This window comes from Dendrobium catenatum, unplaced genomic scaffold, assembly GCF_001605985.2.
Source record: "Dendrobium catenatum unplaced genomic scaffold, ASM160598v2 fragScaff_scaffold_670, whole genome shotgun sequence".
NCBI classification, from domain to species: Eukaryota; Viridiplantae; Streptophyta; class Magnoliopsida; order Asparagales; family Orchidaceae; genus Dendrobium; species Dendrobium catenatum.
Window position 1 is genome coordinate 668,773 of NW_021319132.1, and position 21,543 is coordinate 690,315.

At 33.3% G+C, this 21,543-nt stretch overlaps 1 protein-coding gene across 2 annotated transcripts in view; it reads left to right on the plus strand.

The window, feature by feature from the left end:
* The first annotated feature begins 1,296 nt into the window (after window positions 1–1,296).
* The window catches only part of LOC110092394 (probable methyltransferase PMT24), a 62,243-nt gene continuing 41,996 nt past the window's right edge, over window positions 1,297–21,543 (plus strand). The window contains exons 1-3 of one of the 2 annotated variants that reach the window (XM_020816917.2): window positions 1,297–1,496; window positions 20,508–21,310; window positions 21,388–21,537. In XM_020816917.2, the coding sequence (XP_020672576.2) occupies window positions 1,418–1,496; window positions 20,508–21,310; window positions 21,388–21,537 (1,032 nt within the window). In that variant the 5' untranslated portion in view covers window positions 1,297–1,417. Of the gene's footprint in view, window positions 1,497–20,388; window positions 21,311–21,387; window positions 21,538–21,543 lie in introns of both variants that reach the window. The other variant, XM_028695729.1, reaches the window with a different exon arrangement.

A 21,543-nucleotide genomic window follows, 5' to 3' on the forward strand; every position in this document is an offset into this window, starting at 1 on the left:
TATTCTTCATAGATGAACTCTTCCTAAATCTATGTAGTTTATGTAGGCTAATACTTAAAATTTAATTAAAATTCAATCTCTCTCTCTAGTGCGATGAAGTTCACTCTATAACTCTTGGTCTTTATCTCACTCCAATAACTTCTCTACCAATTAGGAAGTAGTTTGACTTGACTACTCTTTTTGCTCCCCTCTTGGGAAAGACTAGTCATTCATGCTATGAGACTCTCATCGATGCAACTATGTGATCATGTTATTCATAATGGCTAGTAAAATATTTTCCAAATAAAATTGTATGATATTAATATATATATTTATTATGTATATGGGAGCTTCATAGTACTTTTATTTTTTGGGAGGATAGCTCTCCTCATAAAATCACTATGAAATGGGTGAGCACACCATGAATTTGATTTGGTTTGGCTTTACTGTGAGTAATTTAATATATGTTCATACTTGTTTTACTTAGAATTGTTTATGGTTGAGCTTGATTTGTGTTTTACTTGCCCAATTAACTAAATAAGAATCTAAACAAGCTAATGAATAAGATCAAAAATAAATAAGTATCAAATGAATTATGATTATCTTATTAAGAAATAATTTTTCATATTTAAATAAAAAATTTATGAAAATTATAATTATTTTCTTACTATGTACTTCCACCAACAAATTAAACATACAACGGATCGACTATGTTGAGGAGGTTGTTGGTTGAGGTTTGTAATGATGAGTTTTTTGTGTTTTCTCTTGTCAATATGATGAGAGAGATGATGAATATCAATTTGGTTGGTACTGGCATTGTTGAGGCAGGTTATTGGCTTCTTGAGATGGTTGACGGTATTATGATTCTACATTGGAATATAGTGGCTGTTGTCGGTTGTATGGATGCAACAACAACGTTTTCTTCTCTTGATTGGAGCTTGTTGGACCCTAAGATCGAGGGGGGTCTGGTTGGTGTTTGGATAGCTGGTTTAGTTGTTGTTTTTATTTTTCTTATAACTAGCTTTCATTTACTTGTTTTGCTTATTAGCTTCATATACCTTTTTAAAATCATTATGATGAAATATGAGATTTTTACTAGGTTTCATTTTCCATATTTTGGGAAAGCTGGGATACTAACCAACCTTTTAGGTTGTTTAATTATTTGGTATTCCCATCACCCCAATGGATCTAAATTGAAATTTAGTGGATCACATATCTATTATGGTAGTTTTAAAGGATTTGCTTTTGCTTTCTATTTTGTATTAGATTTTTTTGTTCTTTTAATCATTTCTTAAAAAAAAAAAAAAAAAGAGAGCCCAATTAAAACCGTTCATCGATTGCAATAAAAGCTATACCAACTATTTACTTCCTGTCATTTCGCCCATGCTTCGGCCGTGGGAAGAGTGCGAGAACCTTCTCACCATTTTTTGGAGTATCCATGATTCTTCTGGATCCGAGCCAGTTTCCGGCTGAGCAAAAGCTTCTTGCGAGCGTTCGGCGCTCTGAAACACTAAATTGTGAGTGTTCCGCTCGATTCATGTTTCTATTTTTGTTTTGAATTTTCTATTTTCTTTGAGGATTTGATGCCTTCTGGAGACATTTTTTACCGATGTTTATTTGCGGGAGCTTATTTTCACTATAAATTTTTGGTTGGTTTGATTTTGGACTGTTGCGTTGCTGAAATTTTTCTAGTTCAAGTTCGTATTGACTGAGAATTTGTGCAGTGCGTCCTTTGGAACATTGTAGGGCATACGAAGTGTTCACTTTTTGCTTTAATTTGTGATTTTCCATTGATTATGTTATTATCATTTTGGATTTGTTTTTAATTGATTTCCAGTTTTAGTTAGTTGGATCTGTTGTCTTACTGAATTATTTCTACTTCAAGGTCGATTTGATTGAGGATTTTAGTAATGCGTCCTTTGGAACAGTGAAGGGAATTTGTAGTCTTCACGGTTTTGATTTTACTTGTGGTATTGCATTGTTTGTCACTTGGAACAGTGAAGGAAATTTGTAGTCTTCACTGTTTTGATTTAACTTGTGGTGTTGCATTGTTTGGCATTATTATTTCTGGATTGCTTTTTAGTTGGTTCCAGTTTTAATGAGTTGGGTATTTCTTGCTGAATTATTTCTACTTCAAGTTCGTTTATGTAGAATGGATTATGGTAGGAAAACATAGTATTCTGTATTGCAGAAATCTAGGACAAGAAAAGGCAGAGGAACAGCGAACTATAATAAAGCCATAAGAGATGGTTTTGTCAAAAATTTTCACTAGTATTCCTTTCTTCATAATTAGAAGGAACTGTAGTACGTTGCTTATATAGAATAAATGAAAGACAATGGGAACTTTAGGTGGTTAGAATAGAATTATTGTGTTTTGTTTAAATGTTTGGGTCTTTTGGTTTGTTATCATCTTGTGGCTGAAAGGCGTTGTGCAAAGAGGATGATTGTGGCACTTCCTGATGCCCACCAGTGATGTTATGGCTATAACTAGCACCTCCCCTGAAGGTGATGATCTGTGTTTAGAGTGTCAGCTTGTCCCAAAGTTTGTGGAAACATGTTGTAAGGGAGTGATTTATTGAAGACATCTATTGGTATGACTTGAGAGTTGACATGTAGAACCTTGATTACGTTGGACTTAATGTGGTCACTGATAAAATGATAGTCAACTTCAATCTAACGGCCCAAACTTTTAACTATCGAGATATTGTCTGCTTTGGCCAAAGGGTCTCGCGGTTTTGTCCTGTTGGTGTAACTTCCCAAGAGGTCACTAATTATAGGATTTCTCCGAGATGAGCACACTTAATTGCAGAGTTTCTTCATAAAATTCTAACAATTACACAAAAAGGCGTATCGATGTTTTAAGAGTTTAGCTTCTTTTTACTTAAGGGGTTTCACAATCTCCCCCACTTAAGTAATTGACGCCCCCGTCAGTATTTTAGAGGTTACCCCCATAAGTTTAGGTGGTGACTCCCGCCACTTATCACTTTATCCCATACATCGTTCAAGAGGTGGCTCATAACACTTTGTCTTGTATAACACTTAGTTCTTATCTTCTGGATGATGTATTGCTCTGATTCTATTTGTAATAACATAAATTTTAAATTATCAATATATTATTCGCTTTTGCCTAAGGGCCTTATAATTTTGTCCTGTTAGTGTAACTTCCCAAGAGATCACCCACCCTAGGATTTATTCAGAATGAACACACTTAATTGTGGAGTTTCTTGATAAAATTTAAACCATTACACTAACAGTTGCTTCAATGTTTTAAGAGTTTAGCTTCTTTTTGCTTAAGACATTTCACAATCTCATTCACTTAACTAACTGAGGTCCCTGTCAGTATCGTTATCTCAGAATTATCCACCAAGAAGATAAAATTTTAGAGGTGGCCTTTACAAGTTCAAGCTGTGATTCCACTATGTAGCACTTTGTCTCATACATGATTCATGAGGTGACTCCAATGGTGTAATACTTTGTCTTGTATGACACTTAATTCTCATTTTCTAGTTGATGTATTGCTCTGATACAATTTTTAACAACCTAAACTCTTAACTATCGAGATATTGCCTGCTTTGGCCTAAGGACCTCATGGTTTTATCCTGTTAGTGTAACTTCTCAGTAGGTCACCCATCCTAGGATTTCTCCCGGGATGAGTACGCTTAATTGCAAAGTTTCTTAGTAAAATTCTAATCATTACACCAAAAAATGCCTCAATATTTTAAGAATTTAGCTTCTTTTTATTTAAGGGGTTTCACCATCTATCCTACTTAAGTAACTGACATCCCTTTTAGTATCTTTATCTTAAAATTATTCCCACTAGGTAGATAGAATTTTAGAAGTGGCCCCTGAAGACCCCTGAAGTTGAAGTGACCCTTGCCACATAACACTTTGTCCCATGTATAGTTTCAAGAGGTGGCTCCTATGGTGTAGCACTTTATCTTGTATGACACTCAGACTCAGTTCCCATATTCCGGCCGGTGTATTTTCTGATACCATTTGTAATAGCCCAAACTCTTAATTATCAAGATATTGTCTGCTTTGACCTAAAGGTCTTACGGTTTTGTCCTGTTAGTGTAACTAACCTGATGGTTACTCATCTCAGGATTTCTTTGGGATGAGCATACTTAACTGCATAATTTCTTAATGAAATTTCAACCATTACATCAAAAGGTGCCTTAATGTTTTAAGAATTTAGTTTTTTTTTACTTAAGAGGTTTCATGATCTCCCAACTTAAGTAACTGACGTCCTCGTCAGTATATTTATCCTATAATTATCCACCATACATATGGGATTCTAGAGGTAGCCCCTACAAGTTCAAGTGGCGACTCCCGCCATGTAACACTTTATTTCATACAGGGTTCAAGAAGTGTCTCCCATGGCATATCACTTTGTATTGTATGACACTTAGTTTTCATCTTCTGGTTGGTTTATTGCTGTGATACCATTTGTAACAACCTAAATTCTTAACTATTGAGTATTATTCGCTTTGGCTTAAGTGTCTCATAGTTTTGTCCTGTTGGTGTAACTTTCCAGGAGGTCATCCATCCTAGGATTTCTCCGAGATGAGCATGGTTAACCATAAATTTTTTTAATGAAATTCAAACCATTACATTAAAAGGTGCTTTGATATTTTTAGAGTTTAGCTTTTTTTTACTTAAGAGGTTTCACAATCTTCCCACTTAAGTAACTAATCTCACCGTCAGTATTTTTATCCCAAGATTATTTACTAGGTATATATGATTCTAGAGGTGGCACCTATAAGTTCAAGCAGTGACTCCTTCCACGTATCACTTTATCCCATGCATGATTCAAGAGACGGATCCCATGACGTAGCACTTTGTCTGATATGACACTTAGTTTTCATCTTCCGGCTAGTGTATTGCTTTGACACTATTTTTAACAGCTCAAACTTTTAATTATTGAGATATTGTCCACTTTGGCCTAGTGGCCTCACGATTTTATCTTGTTGGTGTAACTGACCAGGAGGTCACCCATTTCAGAGTTTCTCCGGTATGAGCACGCTTAACTGCGGAGTTTCTTAATGAAATTTCAGCCATTACACCAACAGGCACCGCGATGTTTTAAATGTTTAACTTCTTTTTACTTAAGGGGCTTCACAATCTCTCCCACTTAAGTAATTGATATCCCCATGAGTATCTTTATCCTATATGAATTTACTGGTATTGATACTATAAATGAACTTATTGACGTGTTTTTCGTGTCGACTCAGCATGGATCGAGTTGATTCGAGCCCAATTGGGCTCGATCAACTCACTTGACCGTCATCGAGCATAAATTATCCTAAATCAAACCCTAATTCAATGAAATTATATTCAATTTCATCAAATTAAAGTGAATTTCATGGAATCGACCCAAAAGCAGTCCAAATCGAGCCTCATCGAACCAAATTCTACACATTTTGGCTTCGATTCGAGTCCAATTTCACTCAATTGGCTTGATTGAACCCAATCGGATCTGAATCAACCTAAATCAGTTTGGGTCGAGCCCAATTCAGACTCAACTTTAGCCAAATTAACTCTATTCAACTTCAATTTGATCCCAAATAGGTTAAATCGGCTTCTTGGCTTTTTGTAATCATTTTCCCAAATCAGAAAATTAAATCAAACAGCTAAAATTTAAAGATCAGTTACTTTCGCGTCAAATCCCAATGATTTATGCGGTGGAAGATCTAATCGAGTGCAAGAAATCATGTCCTCAAGTAAAGAGGGCCTCGTTTCTTATATAGAGAGGCAGGAGACGAGAGAAGAGAGCCATTTTCGGCCTCTCTTACTTGCGTGCATCCAAACAGAGCATGAGAGCGTGAGAGGGAGAGCGGCTAAGGCATTTTTTTGTGGGGTCTTTCATTCTGTTTTTCACCAAGTAGTAGGCTGAAATTGGGTTCGAATTGGACTCGTCGCGAACCGAATTGAGTCAATTCAGGTTCGATTGGGTCCAATCGAGCTAATTCAGTGAAATTGGACTCGAGTTGGCACCAAAATGCGTCGAATTTGGCTTGGCGAGGTTCAATTTGGATTGATTTTGGGTCGATTCCATCAAATTTATTTTAATTTGATGAAATTAAATTTAATTTCATCGAATTGGGGTCCGATTTAGGTTAATTGGCCCTCAATGACGGTCAATTGAGTTGATCGAGTGCGATCGAGCCCAATCGAATAAGAGAACCCCAAAATATCTAAAAATCACCTAAGTTCCTTTAATATAATGATCAATTATTCCACCCCAAAAGGCGGAATGGTTGCATCATTATATCTTATGACTCATAAGCAGCAGTATATATATATATGCTCTTCTTGTAGGTGGCCATATCCAAAAAGGTGGTTCAATAAATTATAAATAATATTGCTTACATGATAGGTACTGCTTAACCCCCTCCCTCTAAGAAGATATGACTAATAGGATAGAAATAGGGGCTTGACACTTCAAGTGCTAAGTACATCTTGATGTGCATTTTTTATGCTTTATATACATACATGCTCCTAACCCTCTATCTTGCAGGTTTGATCTTTTTATTTTCTAAATGGATTTGATTAGATTTAGGTTGTATGTTAAACTTGTGGGGTTCAGTTGGAGGAGAGGTGTACCTGCTAAAAGTGAAGCTCGAGATCTACCTGAAAGCCGAAGCTTGAAGATCATCATAAGTAAGAGTCTCTAAATAAATATTTGATTGGGTTATATAATGGTAAGAAACTCAGCTGTTAAATTTGGTTGTAATTGTCACACCCTAGTTTGGCCTACTCCTTAACGGTCAATCTGGAGTATAACAGAGAAGGAAAATTTAAACCGGTTCCTTCTTACTAACACCCATTATGAGTCACTACTTTCATAATAGTGTGAGTAAAAGAAATCTATTTAGACTCTTCTAATTTGCCAACCTATCAAATTTCATAATTATTAATGAGAAACATATGTCTCTTAATGTACATCAAATATAATTGAAGTAAATATAGAGCTCTACTAAAACTTCTAAAATTTACTCATATACCCAAAAGTCTAGACGTCTAGCATTCAGATCTCATTTTAGATCACTTTGCACACCCAAAACGTATTTACATCAAAAGAACAGTCATCACTTTTTATTGTCCCAAGGGCTCCTCCTTTCCTGCAATACAACTACTGCTAATGAGCTAGACTCAATGAAATAAACAAGCAATTTATAAGAAATAATAAGAAACAATTAAAAAATGCTTAACAATGCTAATATAGTTAAAACACATTGAAATGTCATATTGAGCCTAAAAGTGCATAGCAATATTATTCACTTTGTCAAAATATTCAACACCTTTAAAAAAGTTATATAATGACTATAAACTTTTGTACATTTTCAGCTTTCCAATTCAAGATTGAGTCAAACTTCCAAACTTTTCGAATAGAAGTTGTTCTCTCATTCAAGGTTGAGTCAAATTTTTCAACTTCTAGAATTGAGAGTGTAAGCTTAACTCATCGGATCTTTCGCCTTTACTTGTGCTGGTTTATCTCCCATATATAACTTATTTCTCTTTCCATATAGGCATCATTTTTAGCTCTAAAGACATATGCTTTTGATGACATAGCTGTGCTTTTGTTGCCTTTTTGCTGCCCTTTAACTGCCATTTTGTTGCCCTTTAGCTTCCCTTTTACTGCGTTTTAGCTGCCACTGCACTTTAGCTGCGCTTTAGTCGCGCTTTAGCTGTCATTTTTTCTCATTCATTAGTTTATGAATATTTATTATTTTATGTTCACGAAATTATTAACATTGATAAATATGACTCTCTGTATAAACAATTTCATACATATTCGTCCATGTTCATTCAAAATAACTAAGATAAATTGAAATACGTGTTTATAAGCGTTATAAAGATGATGTGCAATAATAAAACATTTACTAATTCTTATAATCTTGTATGGGTATCTCATTCCATAAAATCCTTTTCCTTTTCTTCTTAGTCTTCTTCTTTAATGTTTTCTGCTCCCATTTTAGCCTTAACCTGTTTTTAACTACCATCAACAAACAACAATACTTCTCCTATTGTTTGTTGAATTTGTATCAATTAAAAGCAATAGCCTTAGATAAATAACAAATTGCATTTAGTTCAGCCAAATAAGTTTTTAACCACTAATTAAAACATTTGCCTAATTTATCTTACCTTAATTTGCTAAAAAAATATTTATGAAATTCTTCCCATAGCATTCCATGGCTTGCAGCTCCTTCGCACCCTAAGTCAATTGATGGAAAATGGGAGAAGAACACTAATGCTGCATAACTGAGGGAAATTCCAACCCACTATAGGATTAATGCCTTTTATTTAAATTACTTTATATTATAATCTCTAGTGCTTTTCCCACTACAGGCTTCCCAAATATTTTCAGCCGTAGAATCTAATACAGCTAATGCATGGCTTGGTTAGTGGAATGTAGAGGCTCTAGTGGAAATAAATAAATAAAAAAAACTGTGGCATATGTAATTGTTATTTCTTATACTAGTTATGCATATACAATTGACTTCATAAGTAACATATGCTTCAATTAACATTTAAAGAAAATTTATAATCCACCCCTCTTTATTTAAATTTCGTCCTAGAAATTCGGTTCCTTAATGATTATTAAAGAAATGAGAGAATCTTAATTTAATGTCTTCCTCTCTTTTTCAAGTTGCTTCTTTTTCGGGCCTGTATTTCCATTTCACTTTAACATATGAAATCTGTCAATTTTTGAGCTGTTTAGTATCATAATCAAGTATTCCTTTTGGTTCTTCAGTATAAGTTAGATTTTTCTGTAGATCAATTTCATCATGTGAAATTCTCTGATAGGCCTTTGTAATCTATTTTCTTAGCAGTGACACGTGAAAAAGGTTATGAATATCTGACATGTCTATTGGAAGAGTAAGTCTATAAGCAATCTTTCCAATTCTTTTAGTAATTTCAAAATGTTTTATATATCTAGGATTCAATTTGCCTCCTTGACCAAATCTAGCTGTATTTTTCATAGGCTTAACCTTTAAGAATACAAAGTCACACACTTCAAACTCTACTGCCCTGTGCTTGGGATCATAATAGTTTTGTTGGCGATCCTGGGCAGCTTTTAATCTATCTTTGATTAATCTTATTTTCTCTATTGCTTCATCCACTAACTATGGACCCATTAGTCTTCTTTCTCCTACCTCAACCCAAGTTAAGGGAGTTCTACACTTTCTATTATAAAGTGCTTCATATGGTGCCATTTGTATACTAGATTGATAGCTATTATTGTAGGAAAATTCTATTAATGGTATGTGATATTCCCAACTATCTCTGAAATCCAAAATACATAATCTTAATAAGTCTTCAAGTACTTGAATGATTCTTTCAGATTGACCATTAGTCTGAGGGTGAAAGATTGTACTTAAATACAGATTTGTGCCCAAGCTTTCTTGAATATTTTTTCAAAGCCTAGAAGTAAATCGACCATCTCTATCTGAGACAATTAGTTTTGGAATGCCATGTAATCTGACAATCTCTTTTAAATACAAGCGTGCCAATTTATCTATTGAATCAGTTTGTTTGATAGAGAAAAAGTGAGCTGATTTTTTCAGTCTATCAATAATCACCCAAATGCTGTCATGTCCCTATCTGGATCTCGGAAATCCCATAACAAAATCCATTGTAATGTCATCCCACATCCACTCAGGAATATGTAATGATTGCAGTAAGCCACTGGGTCGCTGGTGTTTCGTTTTCACCATTTGACATGCTTCACACTTAGTTACATATTATGCAATGTCTCTCTTCATACCTGGCCACCAGAATATTAATTTCAAGGCTTTATACATCTTGGTACTGCATGAATGAATTGTATAACCAAAATGATGGGCTTCTTTCAAAATTTCTTTTCTTAAATCCAGTTCGTTGGGTATCCACAATTATAATTTGTGCCTAATGATTCCATCAAGATCAACATAAAGATCAGGTCTTTTCCCTGACTGGGCCTGCTTCATCAATTTTGAAAATTAACTGGTAAGTTTTTGAGTTTTTTTGATAAGATTTGTTAAAGTGGGCTTTATTGTCATATGATACAAATTTTCCACATTTTTGAAATCTCTAATCTCCAATTGCAGATTTTTCATTTCCTTAATCAGTTGAGCCTCTTAAGTAATCACCTAGTTCATCATTCTTGTAGACTTGCGACTCAAAGCATCCGCTACAATATTGGCTTTTTCTAGACAATACTGAATATTCAAATCATAGTCTTTAATGAGCTCTAATCATCTTCTCTGTCTTAAATTGAGTTCTTTCTGTGAAAATATATATTTTAAGCTCTGATGATCAGTGAAAATTTCACATCTTATCCTATACAGGTAATGCCTCCAAATCTTCTAAGCAAATACAATTGCAGCCAGCTTTAAATCATGAGTGAGATAATTTCTTTCATGGGGCTTCAACAGTCTCGCTTTTCTATTCTGTATTATAACACATCCTAAACCTTTCAAAGATGCATCACTATAAATCTGAAATCCTTCTGTTCCTGAGGGAAGTGTTAATACTGGTGCTGTAGTTAGATGCATTTTCAATGCCCGAAAGCTCTTCTCACATTTAGCAGTCCACTCAAACTTAAGCTCCTTTCTCATCAGTTTAGACAAAGACAAAGCAATTTGTGAAAATCCTTTAACAAATCTTTTGTAATATTCTGCTAGTCTAAGAAAACTGTGAACCTCTTTAACATTCTTTGGTGTAGGTCATTCCACAATTGCTTTAACTTTCTGTGGATTTACTGAAATTCCTTCCCCATTGATAATATCCCAAGAAGGAAATACTTAGCCAAAATTAACATTTTGAATATTTTGCATATAACTGATTTTTCCTCAATGTTTCCAAAACTATTCTTAAATGTTCAGCATGCTCCTCTTTAGTCTTTGAGTATATCAGGATGTCATAAATGAAAATAATCACAAACTTATCTATATAGTCTTTGAAAATTCGGTTCATCATATCCATAAAGATAGCAGGAGCATTTGTTAACCCAAACTACATGACTCTAAACTCAAAATGACTATATCTAGTCCCAAAAGCTGTCTTATTGACATCTGTTTCTTTAACTCTCACTTGATGATATCCTGATCTTAAATCAATTCTAGAAAATACTGTGGCACATGCTAACTGATCAAATAAGTCATCTATTCATGGTAATGGGTATTTGTTCTTGATAGTTACTTTGTTTAGTTCTCTATAGTCAATACACATTCTCATTGATCCATCATTATTCTTAACAAAAAGTACAGGTGCACTCCAAGGGGATGACTAGCCCTGATAAATCCCCTATCCATTAATTCCTTTAACTGAGTTTTTAACTCCTAAATTTTTTTTTGGAGCCATCCTATAAGAGATTTGTAAATTGTTGATGTTCATGGCTACAATTCTATGCCAAATTCAACTTCTCTTTCAGGTGGTAATCAATGTAATTCTTCAGGAAATACATCTCAAAATTCAGATACAACTGGAACATTCTGCAATGTTTGAACTTTTTTATTTAAGACCTCCATTTTAGCCAAGAACACTAGCTCACCCTTCTTTAAGTAATTACCCATCTTCACTGTACTAATAAGAGAGGATGTTGCATTCTTCTCACAGGGAAATAGAAAGTCTTCTCATTTGGTAAATTAAATTTTATTCTCTTCTTCCAACATTGAATTGTAGCAAAATATTTAACTAACCAATCTATCCCCAAGATGATATCAAACATTTTAATAGGCACTATAATTAATTCTGTTGAAAATTTGTGACCCTAAATATTCAAATTTATAAGACATATCCTATTGGCAAGCAAACTATCCCCCGTTGGCATCATAACACACAATGTAGATGCAAAATATACAGTCTCAACAGATAAATCATAACATAATTCTTCAGAAGGAAACGAATGAGATCCACCAGAATAAAAAAGAATTCTGCCAAATTTGTTAGAAATCAAAACTATACCTATAATCACTTCCTCTAAATTCTTAGTCTCCTGGGGTGTGATGGCAAACACTCTAACTTTCACAGGTTGATTGTCTGTAAGATCTGATGCTTCTCCTTTTAACTGAACATGTGGTTTTCCTTGTACTGCTAGCCTTCCTTGGAACTGAGTTTTTCCTTTTTGATTGCCTTCTTCCAGATATCTCATTTATCGTATCTGTTCCTAATATCCTTGTGGCCTGATATTGGTTCTTTTCTCTTAAGGGAAATCCATCTTACGATGACCCATCTCACCACATTTAAAACATCTTCCAGATCCCATCAAACATTGACCAAAATGCCTATTCCCACATTGTTCACATAAGGGTTTCTCAAGCTAACTTTGCTTCTGTTTATCATTAAACTTTAGCTTCTTATTTCAGAATCGATCATCCTTTTCAAACATCTTCCTTTTTCCTTGGTTTAGTTGTTCCCAACTATACTTGGAGAAGTTCAGTTCATTTTCAATCCTTCTGGCTCTTTCCTCTAAGATCAAAAATTCATTGATGTCAAAAGGTGTCAATGCTTGTCGTAGTTGATTTTTGAGTCCCCGCATAAATCTGTGGCACTTCTCCTGGGTGCTAACATAATGAGGTGCGTAGCGAGACAATGAAGTGAACTTAGCTTCGTATTGCATAACTGTTTTGGAACCTTGAGTCAGATTGAAGAATTTATCTTGCAGAGCTAATCTGGCTGAATGAGGAATAAACCAATCTCTGAAGACTTTCATAAAATCATCCCACTGTATGTTAGTAATAGACATATGTCCAAATTTTTCTTTATGTTGTGCTTGCAACCATCTTTTTGCTTCTTCTTCTAACACAAATATAGCCAATGGTACTTTTCTATTTTCAGGATAGATCATGCTATCTAAAATCTTTCTAATCTTTAACAACCAGTCTTCAGCTACGGTTAGATCACTTGCACCCTTATATGCTGGTGGTTTAAAAGTCTGAAATAATTTTAAACGGCGATCCACTTCACTATCACTTTCAGATATGGATTCATCGCTAGTAGAAGATTTTTCCATAGATGCCATTTTATCTACCAATTGTGATATCAAATGCACAATATCTTGAAGTTTTTTTGACTTATTTCCTTCATTCATTCCTGTTTCTGTATGTGGCTTGGATGACTGTCCAATCATTCTTTCTAGCAACTCAGACATAATTATCTGTATGCATATAGATAATTCATATAAGACATGCTCATGGTAATAAACATGATTATTCAAATCATTAAATAAGCAAGTATGCTATTGTACTAAAATGACTGCACAATTCCATTAAAACTTATTTATTTATATTTATTTATTTATTTTTGTTTTTATTTATTTTTTATTTTTTATTTTTTTTGTTTTTTTAAATTTTTTAATTTTTTAATTCCATTAAAACTTGATTCAACCTATTGCTCTATATACATCATATTCATTATATCTCATCCTATTTCCTCTTTTAAATCCAATTATGCTCCCACTTTATTTTAATTTGGCTATGATACCAATTTCTATCACACTCCAGTTTGGCCTACTCTATAACGATTAATCTAGAGTATAACAAAGAAGGAAAATTTAAATCGGTTCCTTCTTACTAACACTCATTCTAAGCCATTACTTTCATAATAGAGTGAGTAAAAGAAATCTATTAGACTCTCCTAATTTGCCAATCAATCAAATTTCATTATTAATAATGAGCAACATATAATATCCCTTAATGAACATTAAATATAATTGAAGTAAATATAGAGTTCCACTAAAATTTTTAAAATTTACTCACATACCCAAAACTCTGTACATCTAGCATTCAGATCTCATTTTAGATTTCTTTGCACACCAAAAACGTATTTACACCAAAAGAACGGTCACCTCTTTTTACTGTCCCAAGGACTCATTCTCTTTTCCTGTAGTACAACTACTGCTAATGAGCTAGGCTCAATATTATTCACTTTGTTAAAACTGTTCAACACCCTTAAACAAGTCATATAATGGCTATAAGCTTTTGCACATTTTTAGCTTTCCAATTCAAGGTTGAGTCCAACTTCTCAACTTTTAGAATGAAAGTTGTTCTCTCATTCAGGGTTGAGTCAAATTTTTCAACTTCTATAATTGAGAGTGTAGGCTTATCTCATTAGGTCTTTTGCCTTTACTTGTGTGAGCCTATCCCTCATATATAATTTATTTCACTTTTCATATAGTCATCCTTTTTAGTCTTAATGACATATGCTTTTGATCACATAGCTGCGGTTTTGTTGCCCTTTTGCTGTCATTTTGTTGTTCTTTAGCTATCCTTTTATTGTTCTTTAGCTGCGCTTTAGTTGTACTTTAGCTGTCTTTTTTGCTCATTTATTAGTTTCTTGAATATTTATTCTTTTATGTTCACGAAATCATTAACATTGATAAAGATGACTCTCTGCATAAACAATTTCATACATATTCGTCAATATTCATTCAAAATAACTAAAATAAATTGAAATACATGTGGTCATAAGCATAATAAAGATGAAGTGCAATAAGAAAATATTTTCTAATTCTTATAACCTTATTTGGGTATCTCACCTCGCTAGGAATTTGTTCTCCTAGACTTTGTCTTCCTTTTCTCTTGTTTCTTTTGTATACAATCTCAATTGCATTCTTTCTTATTCCATAAAATCCTTTTCCTTTCCTTTTAAGTCTTCTTCTTTAATATTTTCTGCTACCACTTCAGCCTTAACATGTTTTCAATTACCATCAACAAACAACAATACTTCCACTATTGTTTCTTGAATTTGTATAAATTAAAAGCAATAGCCTTAGATAAATAACAAACTGCACTTGTTTTCAGCCAAATAAAGTTTTTAATCACTAATTAAAACATTTGCCTATTTTATCTTATCTTAATTTGTTGAAAAAATATTTATAAAATTCTTCCCACAGCATTTCATGGCCTGCAGCTTCTTCGCACCCTAAGTTAATTGATGGAAAATGGGAGAAGAACACTAATGCTGCATAACTGAGGGAAACTCTAGCCCACTATAAAATTAATGACTTTTATTCAAATTACTTTATATTATAATCTCTAGTTCTTTTCCCACTACAGGCTTCTAAAAAATTTCCAACCATAGGATATAATACAGTTGATGCATGACTTAGTTAGTGGAATGTAGAGGCTCGAGTGGAGATAAGAAAAAAAAATTGTGACATATGTAACTATTATTTCTTATACTAGTTATGCATATACAATTGACTTTATAAGTAACATATGCTTCAATTAACATTTAAAGAAAATTTATACCTGCCTTTACTTGAATATTTTGGGTATTATAGTAATAACTTGGTCTCTATAATTTAGATTTTTTTGGTTGATTTTTATTTATATATACACATATGTTGATTGTTTTGTGGGTGCGCAATAAAATCATACTTTTTTCTAAGTTTATTCTGTTGTTTTGCTTAGGGGTAGCCTGAACTTTTGGCATGGTCTCTTAGGATAAAATTATGATTTCTACCCATTAAAAATGTAAGAAATCCAGAATTAACTTTTGGCTCCATGATTTTTAAATACAAGAAAAATTACATGACTCTCTTGAAGAAGTCAAATTTTCTTAAATTAATATGATTATGCATAGCCTAGTCTGTCACATATAGAAAGCTCTCACTTAGGATCATATAAAAAAAGAAATTTGCATTTGTGTGTCAGCATTTTGCATATTTTCATGGTTAGATATTTTGGCCTCTAAGCTAAGTTGTAAGCTCTATCCTCTAAACAAAATAGCCTCCCTACTCTTTATATGCATTTAAATCGGACTTCATGGTTTTAAAAGCGACTTGGTAGGTTAGCGGTAGCTCTTTTTAGAAAGAGCAATAAATCTAAAGGTTGGGCTGACAATGCCCCATGTGATGTGTATTTTGTAAGTCCCTTGCGCTCTATTTCACTAATGTTCTTGATACTACCTCTCAGTAATCCTCACATTAGTTCTAGGGTCTGATGTTTTGTTGATTTCAATAACTTTATAAGTTCTCACCTTCCGGGCATTTCCTTCAACATGTGTTGTTGGAATTTGAATATTAACCCCAACATTCTAAATGAAAATGATCAACTTAAACAAAAATTAAATTCTAATAACTAAAGCCCAACATAGAATAGTTTGAATACCTCTGAGTTTTTCTTAGAATAAAGTACTACATTTCACTCCTTTAACTGTCATTCTAAGAATTCTAATCAAAGTTGATTCTCTCATCCCTTGTAATTCTTAAAGAGCAAAATCTCTTAATAACAATTTCATAAATTTTAGCTAATATTTTGTTGATTTTCAGAAGAAATGCAATCACTAGTTTAATCAAAAGTTTTATAAAAAATTAAATATTTAAGATGTAATTAATTATAGGAGCTTGCCCCTTGGAGCATCCGTACTTTAGAATATAATATCCCCGTTCAAACAAATATTGAATGAGAAAAAATCTCTGTTAAAATTAAAATTATAAATTTTGTTATTGAGTCAATAGGAAAATGATATTTTTATCTTTCGAGATAGTATATTATTTTGTATGCTGTGCTCGATCACAAAATATACAATCCGTTGAGGATGACAATATTTCTCCAACAGTAAATGACCTGAAATCTTAATATTATAAAAGTAAAATTCATATCATGTCTTATCTTTTTTTCGTATGTAATACAACCATTATATGGGACACTATCTAATTAATACCAATTAAGGTACTCCATTTTTTATTTTCTTTTTCAAAGCTATTTCAAATTTACTTTCGTGAGTATATTGCATCCCCAATTAGTATCATAATATGTATTTCATCAGTCAATATACATATGTAAGTATTTCTGCATAAATCATTTTATTTATATTTTTTATATTATTGCATATTTTTGTATAATAAGTATTATATGACTTATGATAAATAACTATTATTTAATTTACTAATTATATAATTAAAATCGCTTTTAATTTATAAAATTAGCTCTCTCTCTATCTCTCTCTATATATATTATATTATGTTATATAATATTATTACTAATCATTTTGATATATCATCATAATATAGTTATGACTATTTCCTATTAAAATCAAATTCTTTTATTATGATAATTTAAATTTATTACCTAAATTACAAATTTAATTTTAAATAAATGAATTAATGTCTTAATAAAAGGACATCTCATTTTCTAATATATACATCTAAAATTAAATATATCAATCTTCTCTTTTAGACACATTTAAGCTCTAAATACATTTTACTTTTAAATATACTTTCGATATAATTGTTGTCTTATTCCCATTATTAGTATTATTATATATATTTTTAAAGTAAAATAAAATATTATCTATGATTTGTACAATGTATATAACTATAAAATAAAATTTTTAATTAATAAAACACCTTATTCCTTCCTGTGCCACTCTTCAACTACAGTTGCCACAAGTTTATGAGTTTGACTTCGTCGCTTTGTCGCAGATGCAAAGACCTCTTCGACTTCAAATCGTGGAAATTCTTTCTCATAAGATTTTGCTAGCTTGCCCACTGTCTTTTTCTCCTTGCTGTCTACCTCTCTCAATTTAGCTCTCCTTCATCTCTCCCTCCTCCATCTCATTTTCATATGCCCAGTTCTTTGACCCATTCCTTACTTTGTCCTTCTAAATCACTATCTCTTGTGATTTAATAGCCAAAAATTTGGCCTTCGGTTCTCCTTTAGTGATGATAAGCAATGAAATCGACACAGTCAGCTCAGTCAAACAGACTGTAGTCCGTTTTACTTCTTTTCTGGTTATTACAATATAAAGCAGCCATAAGAGACGGTATAATAAAAAATTTTCATTGGCATTCATTTCTTCGTAATCATGATGAACGATAGTGTGATGCTTATATTGAATAGGTGAAAGAAAGCGGGCAAATTAGAAAGTTGGCGCATAATTATTGTGTTTTCCTCGAATGGCTGGGATTGGTAGATTAGTTATCATTTTGCAACTGAAAGGCGTATTGCAGAGAGGATGGTTGCGCCAGATTCTGATGCCACTGGTGATTTTGAGGCTGTTGCCATTAGTATTGGCTGAGATTTGAATAATGCATCTTTTGAAGCAGCATTAGTGCATGTGAAGTCTTCACGATTTTGCTTCAGCTTTAACTTTTGCATCATTCTTGTTATTAGCATTTGAGATCGTTTTGCTTCGGAGTGGTTATACCAATGGCAAAGAATAAGAGGAGATGGTTTGGTGCTTGAATGCCATGATCTAGTTAAAACGACTGCGTAATTGTCACACCCCAATTTGACCCACCCCCTAACGATGAATCTGGGGTACAACAGAGAAGAAAATTATAAACCGACTCCTTATTAACACCCATTCCAATTCACTACTTTTAGAATCAAGTAAGTAAAAAGAAATTTATTTAGACTCTCCTAACATGTCAACATATCAAACACCACATGTACTGTACCTCAATTAACATTAAATATAATTAAAGTAAATATAAAGCTCTACTAAAACTTTTAAAATTTTCTTACATACCCAAAAGTCTGTACAATTATCATTCAGATTTTTTTATATATCTTTGTACACCCAAAACATATTTACACAAAAAAGAACAGTTACCTCTTTTCCCGTCCTGTGCCCTACGGGCGCCTTTTCCTTTCCTTCAGTATAATTGCTGCTAATGCGCTAGACTCAATGAAATACACAAACAATGTATAAAAATTTGTAATAACATGATGAACAATTATTGAGAAGACTTTATAATTCTATGCTGATCATAAGAAATACAATACATTTTGACAAGTCATATGATGACTATAGGATTTTGCACTCTTTCAATTTTTCAATTCAAGGTTTTGTCCAAATTCCAACTTTTAGAATTGAAATTGTTCTCTCATTCAAGGTTGGGTCCGAATTCTCCAACTATTAGAATTGAGAGTATAGACTTACATCGTTAGGTCTTTTGCTTTTAGATGTGCGGGCCTATCCCCATATATGATTTATTTCACTTTCCCAATAGCAACATAAGCTTTGATAGACATAACTCTAGGAATAAATATATTCATACATGTAAACTGAAATAAATGCGACCATAAACATAATAAATATGAAGTGCAATTAAAGAAAACATTTAATAATTCCTAGAACATCGTTTGGGTATCTCACATCACTTGGAATTTATTCTTCTAGGTCCACTTATCTTCTCCTTTTATACACTACCTCAATTGAACTCTTCTTCATTCCATTCAAAATTCTCCCCTTATCCCTCTTTTCTCATTCTCCCTTCCTTTTTCCGAACAAATTTCAATAACCTTTAATCGGCATCAGCACTATAACAGTCATGTAGGAACACTAAATTTTTGTTTCATTTTTCCTACTGATGACTGATGTCAGCTAACCACTGTTTTCAGTTAACAACTATTTTCTGCATAGTGATTTCTGCAAAATTAAATGTAGCTAACTTTATTTTTAGCACTCATTTACTGATTTCCAGCAACTAACAATCTACAACAACCTTAGTATTCTATGTACACTTACCTTAAATGTTGCTGAATTCCTCTTCTACAGCCACCCATAGCATCAACCCAGCATTTTCCCCTTCCAGCTTTCAGCGCCAGAAACTCTCGGGTAGGGATAAGGGAATAGCTCAAGATGGCTTAAGGCAAAGGCTTCTTATACTGATTGTTTAACACATCATCCTCCACTATTAATTTAATATATAAAAACCTAAATCCACTAAGACCTCTTAGCTATTCCTAGCCGTTGATCATAGTTCTTAGAAAATCCACCCATTGCATGCTTTATTTAGTGGAATTGCACTGAGCTGAAATTTGCTACAGTAATATCAGATTTTTAACAAGTGCAATTTAATTACCAATCTCCCACTATAATGAAATTAATTAGATGCTAATTACTTACTAATGAACAAGTAATGATTTAGGCTACTAAATGAATTTAATCAAACTTATGTATATACCCTTGTATATATCCCAATATTCAAAATAAAAACAGTAGTATTTAATGAAAACAACTATGACAGTTTTTATGTTTACCTTTTTGACGAAATTTCGGGTATTATAGTAATCTTGTCATTTCACTTTCACCTTTGATGGATGCTCAATTCAATGAAGCAAGTGAATCAGTAAAACAAATTTGAACTACAACATATATGTTGCTGACTGAAGGATCATAATATGTAGCCTTTGTCTTCTTCAAATTTATGCCCTCCTCACTATAAAGCTAGCTAAATTTCTGGAGATGCTTCACTGATTTTGTTGACAGTGATTTTTTCTAAGGTTTTTTAAATTCTGGTGTAGATATGCTATACTTTTTTAGGCCAGGTTATCTTTATTCGTTTTTTCTAATCTTATTTTCTGCAACAAGCACTTCCTAGTTCTATTTTATGATTTGCAATATTGTATGTGATGAAAAGAGACAAGTACTGATTTTCATGCTTATTCCCCTTATATGTGCAACAAGTAGGTAAGGGACTTCTATATCCCTGAGAATGGCAATTGGGAAAATCCCATGGATAGAAAGATTTTCTGCATCATCAACTTGCACGAGGGTGACCTTCATGTTATTTGTTTCTTTTTCCCTAGTTGGAGTTTGGATGTTCTCTTCTTCGACTGTTGTGCCTCTAGTGATTTCTCCTCAAGAAGCTATTAAATCTGAGTCGAAAAAGCAACTTTCTCAGAGTGATTCTAGGCCATTGGAGGATCGCTCTGGCAATGCTTTCACTCAGTCTTATAATTGGGGTGAAACTAGAGCTGATAAATTTGGAGTTGCAAACTCAGAAGGCAGTAAGATAAATGTGGGCGATCAGAGAGATGGCCAGGATAATGTCATAGGAGAAAATGTTGTGTGGAATGCGAGCCATATCGAAGACAAGATCATTGGTCATAAATCCGATGATGGCTTGAACAATCAAGAGCCCAATTCAAGCGTGAATGTTAATGATAATGCAAATGGCGAAAAACAAGAAAATGATAAAAAAAAAATTAAGCCAGGGGAATATAATGATGGTTATCGAATGCACAGTGACAAGGACAATGTTCGTACCAAGGATGGAACAAAGGAAGAGGTATTTCCTAATGGTTTCCAGTTAGAACATACCCAGGTTGGGGCATGGTCAACACAAGATACCGAGTCAAGGAATGAGAAGGAACTGCAGGCGTCTTCTTCAATGGGCGAAGTTATCAAATTCAATTGGAAATTATGTAATGTTACAGCTGAAGCAGACTACATCCCTTGTCTGGATAATGACGAAGCAATAAAGAGACTGACTACTACAAAGCATTATGAACATCGAGAGAGACATTGCCCTGAGAAGTCCCCAACCTGCCTTGTGCCGCTTCCAAATGGATATAGAAGGCCAATAAAGTGGCCCAACAGCCGAGAGAAGGTATTTTTTGCTTAACTTTTTATGATTAATTTTTATAAAATCCACTGTTGGACTCAGTTTGGTTTTTCCCAAAGCAGATATGGTACCGCAATGTACCTCATACAAAACTTGTGGAGATGAAGGGCCATCAAAATTGGGTAAAAGTTTCAGGAGAGTATCTGACTTTTCCAGGTGGTGGAACTCAGTTCAAATTTGGTGCTTCTCACTATATTGACGTCATTCAGAAGGTTTAC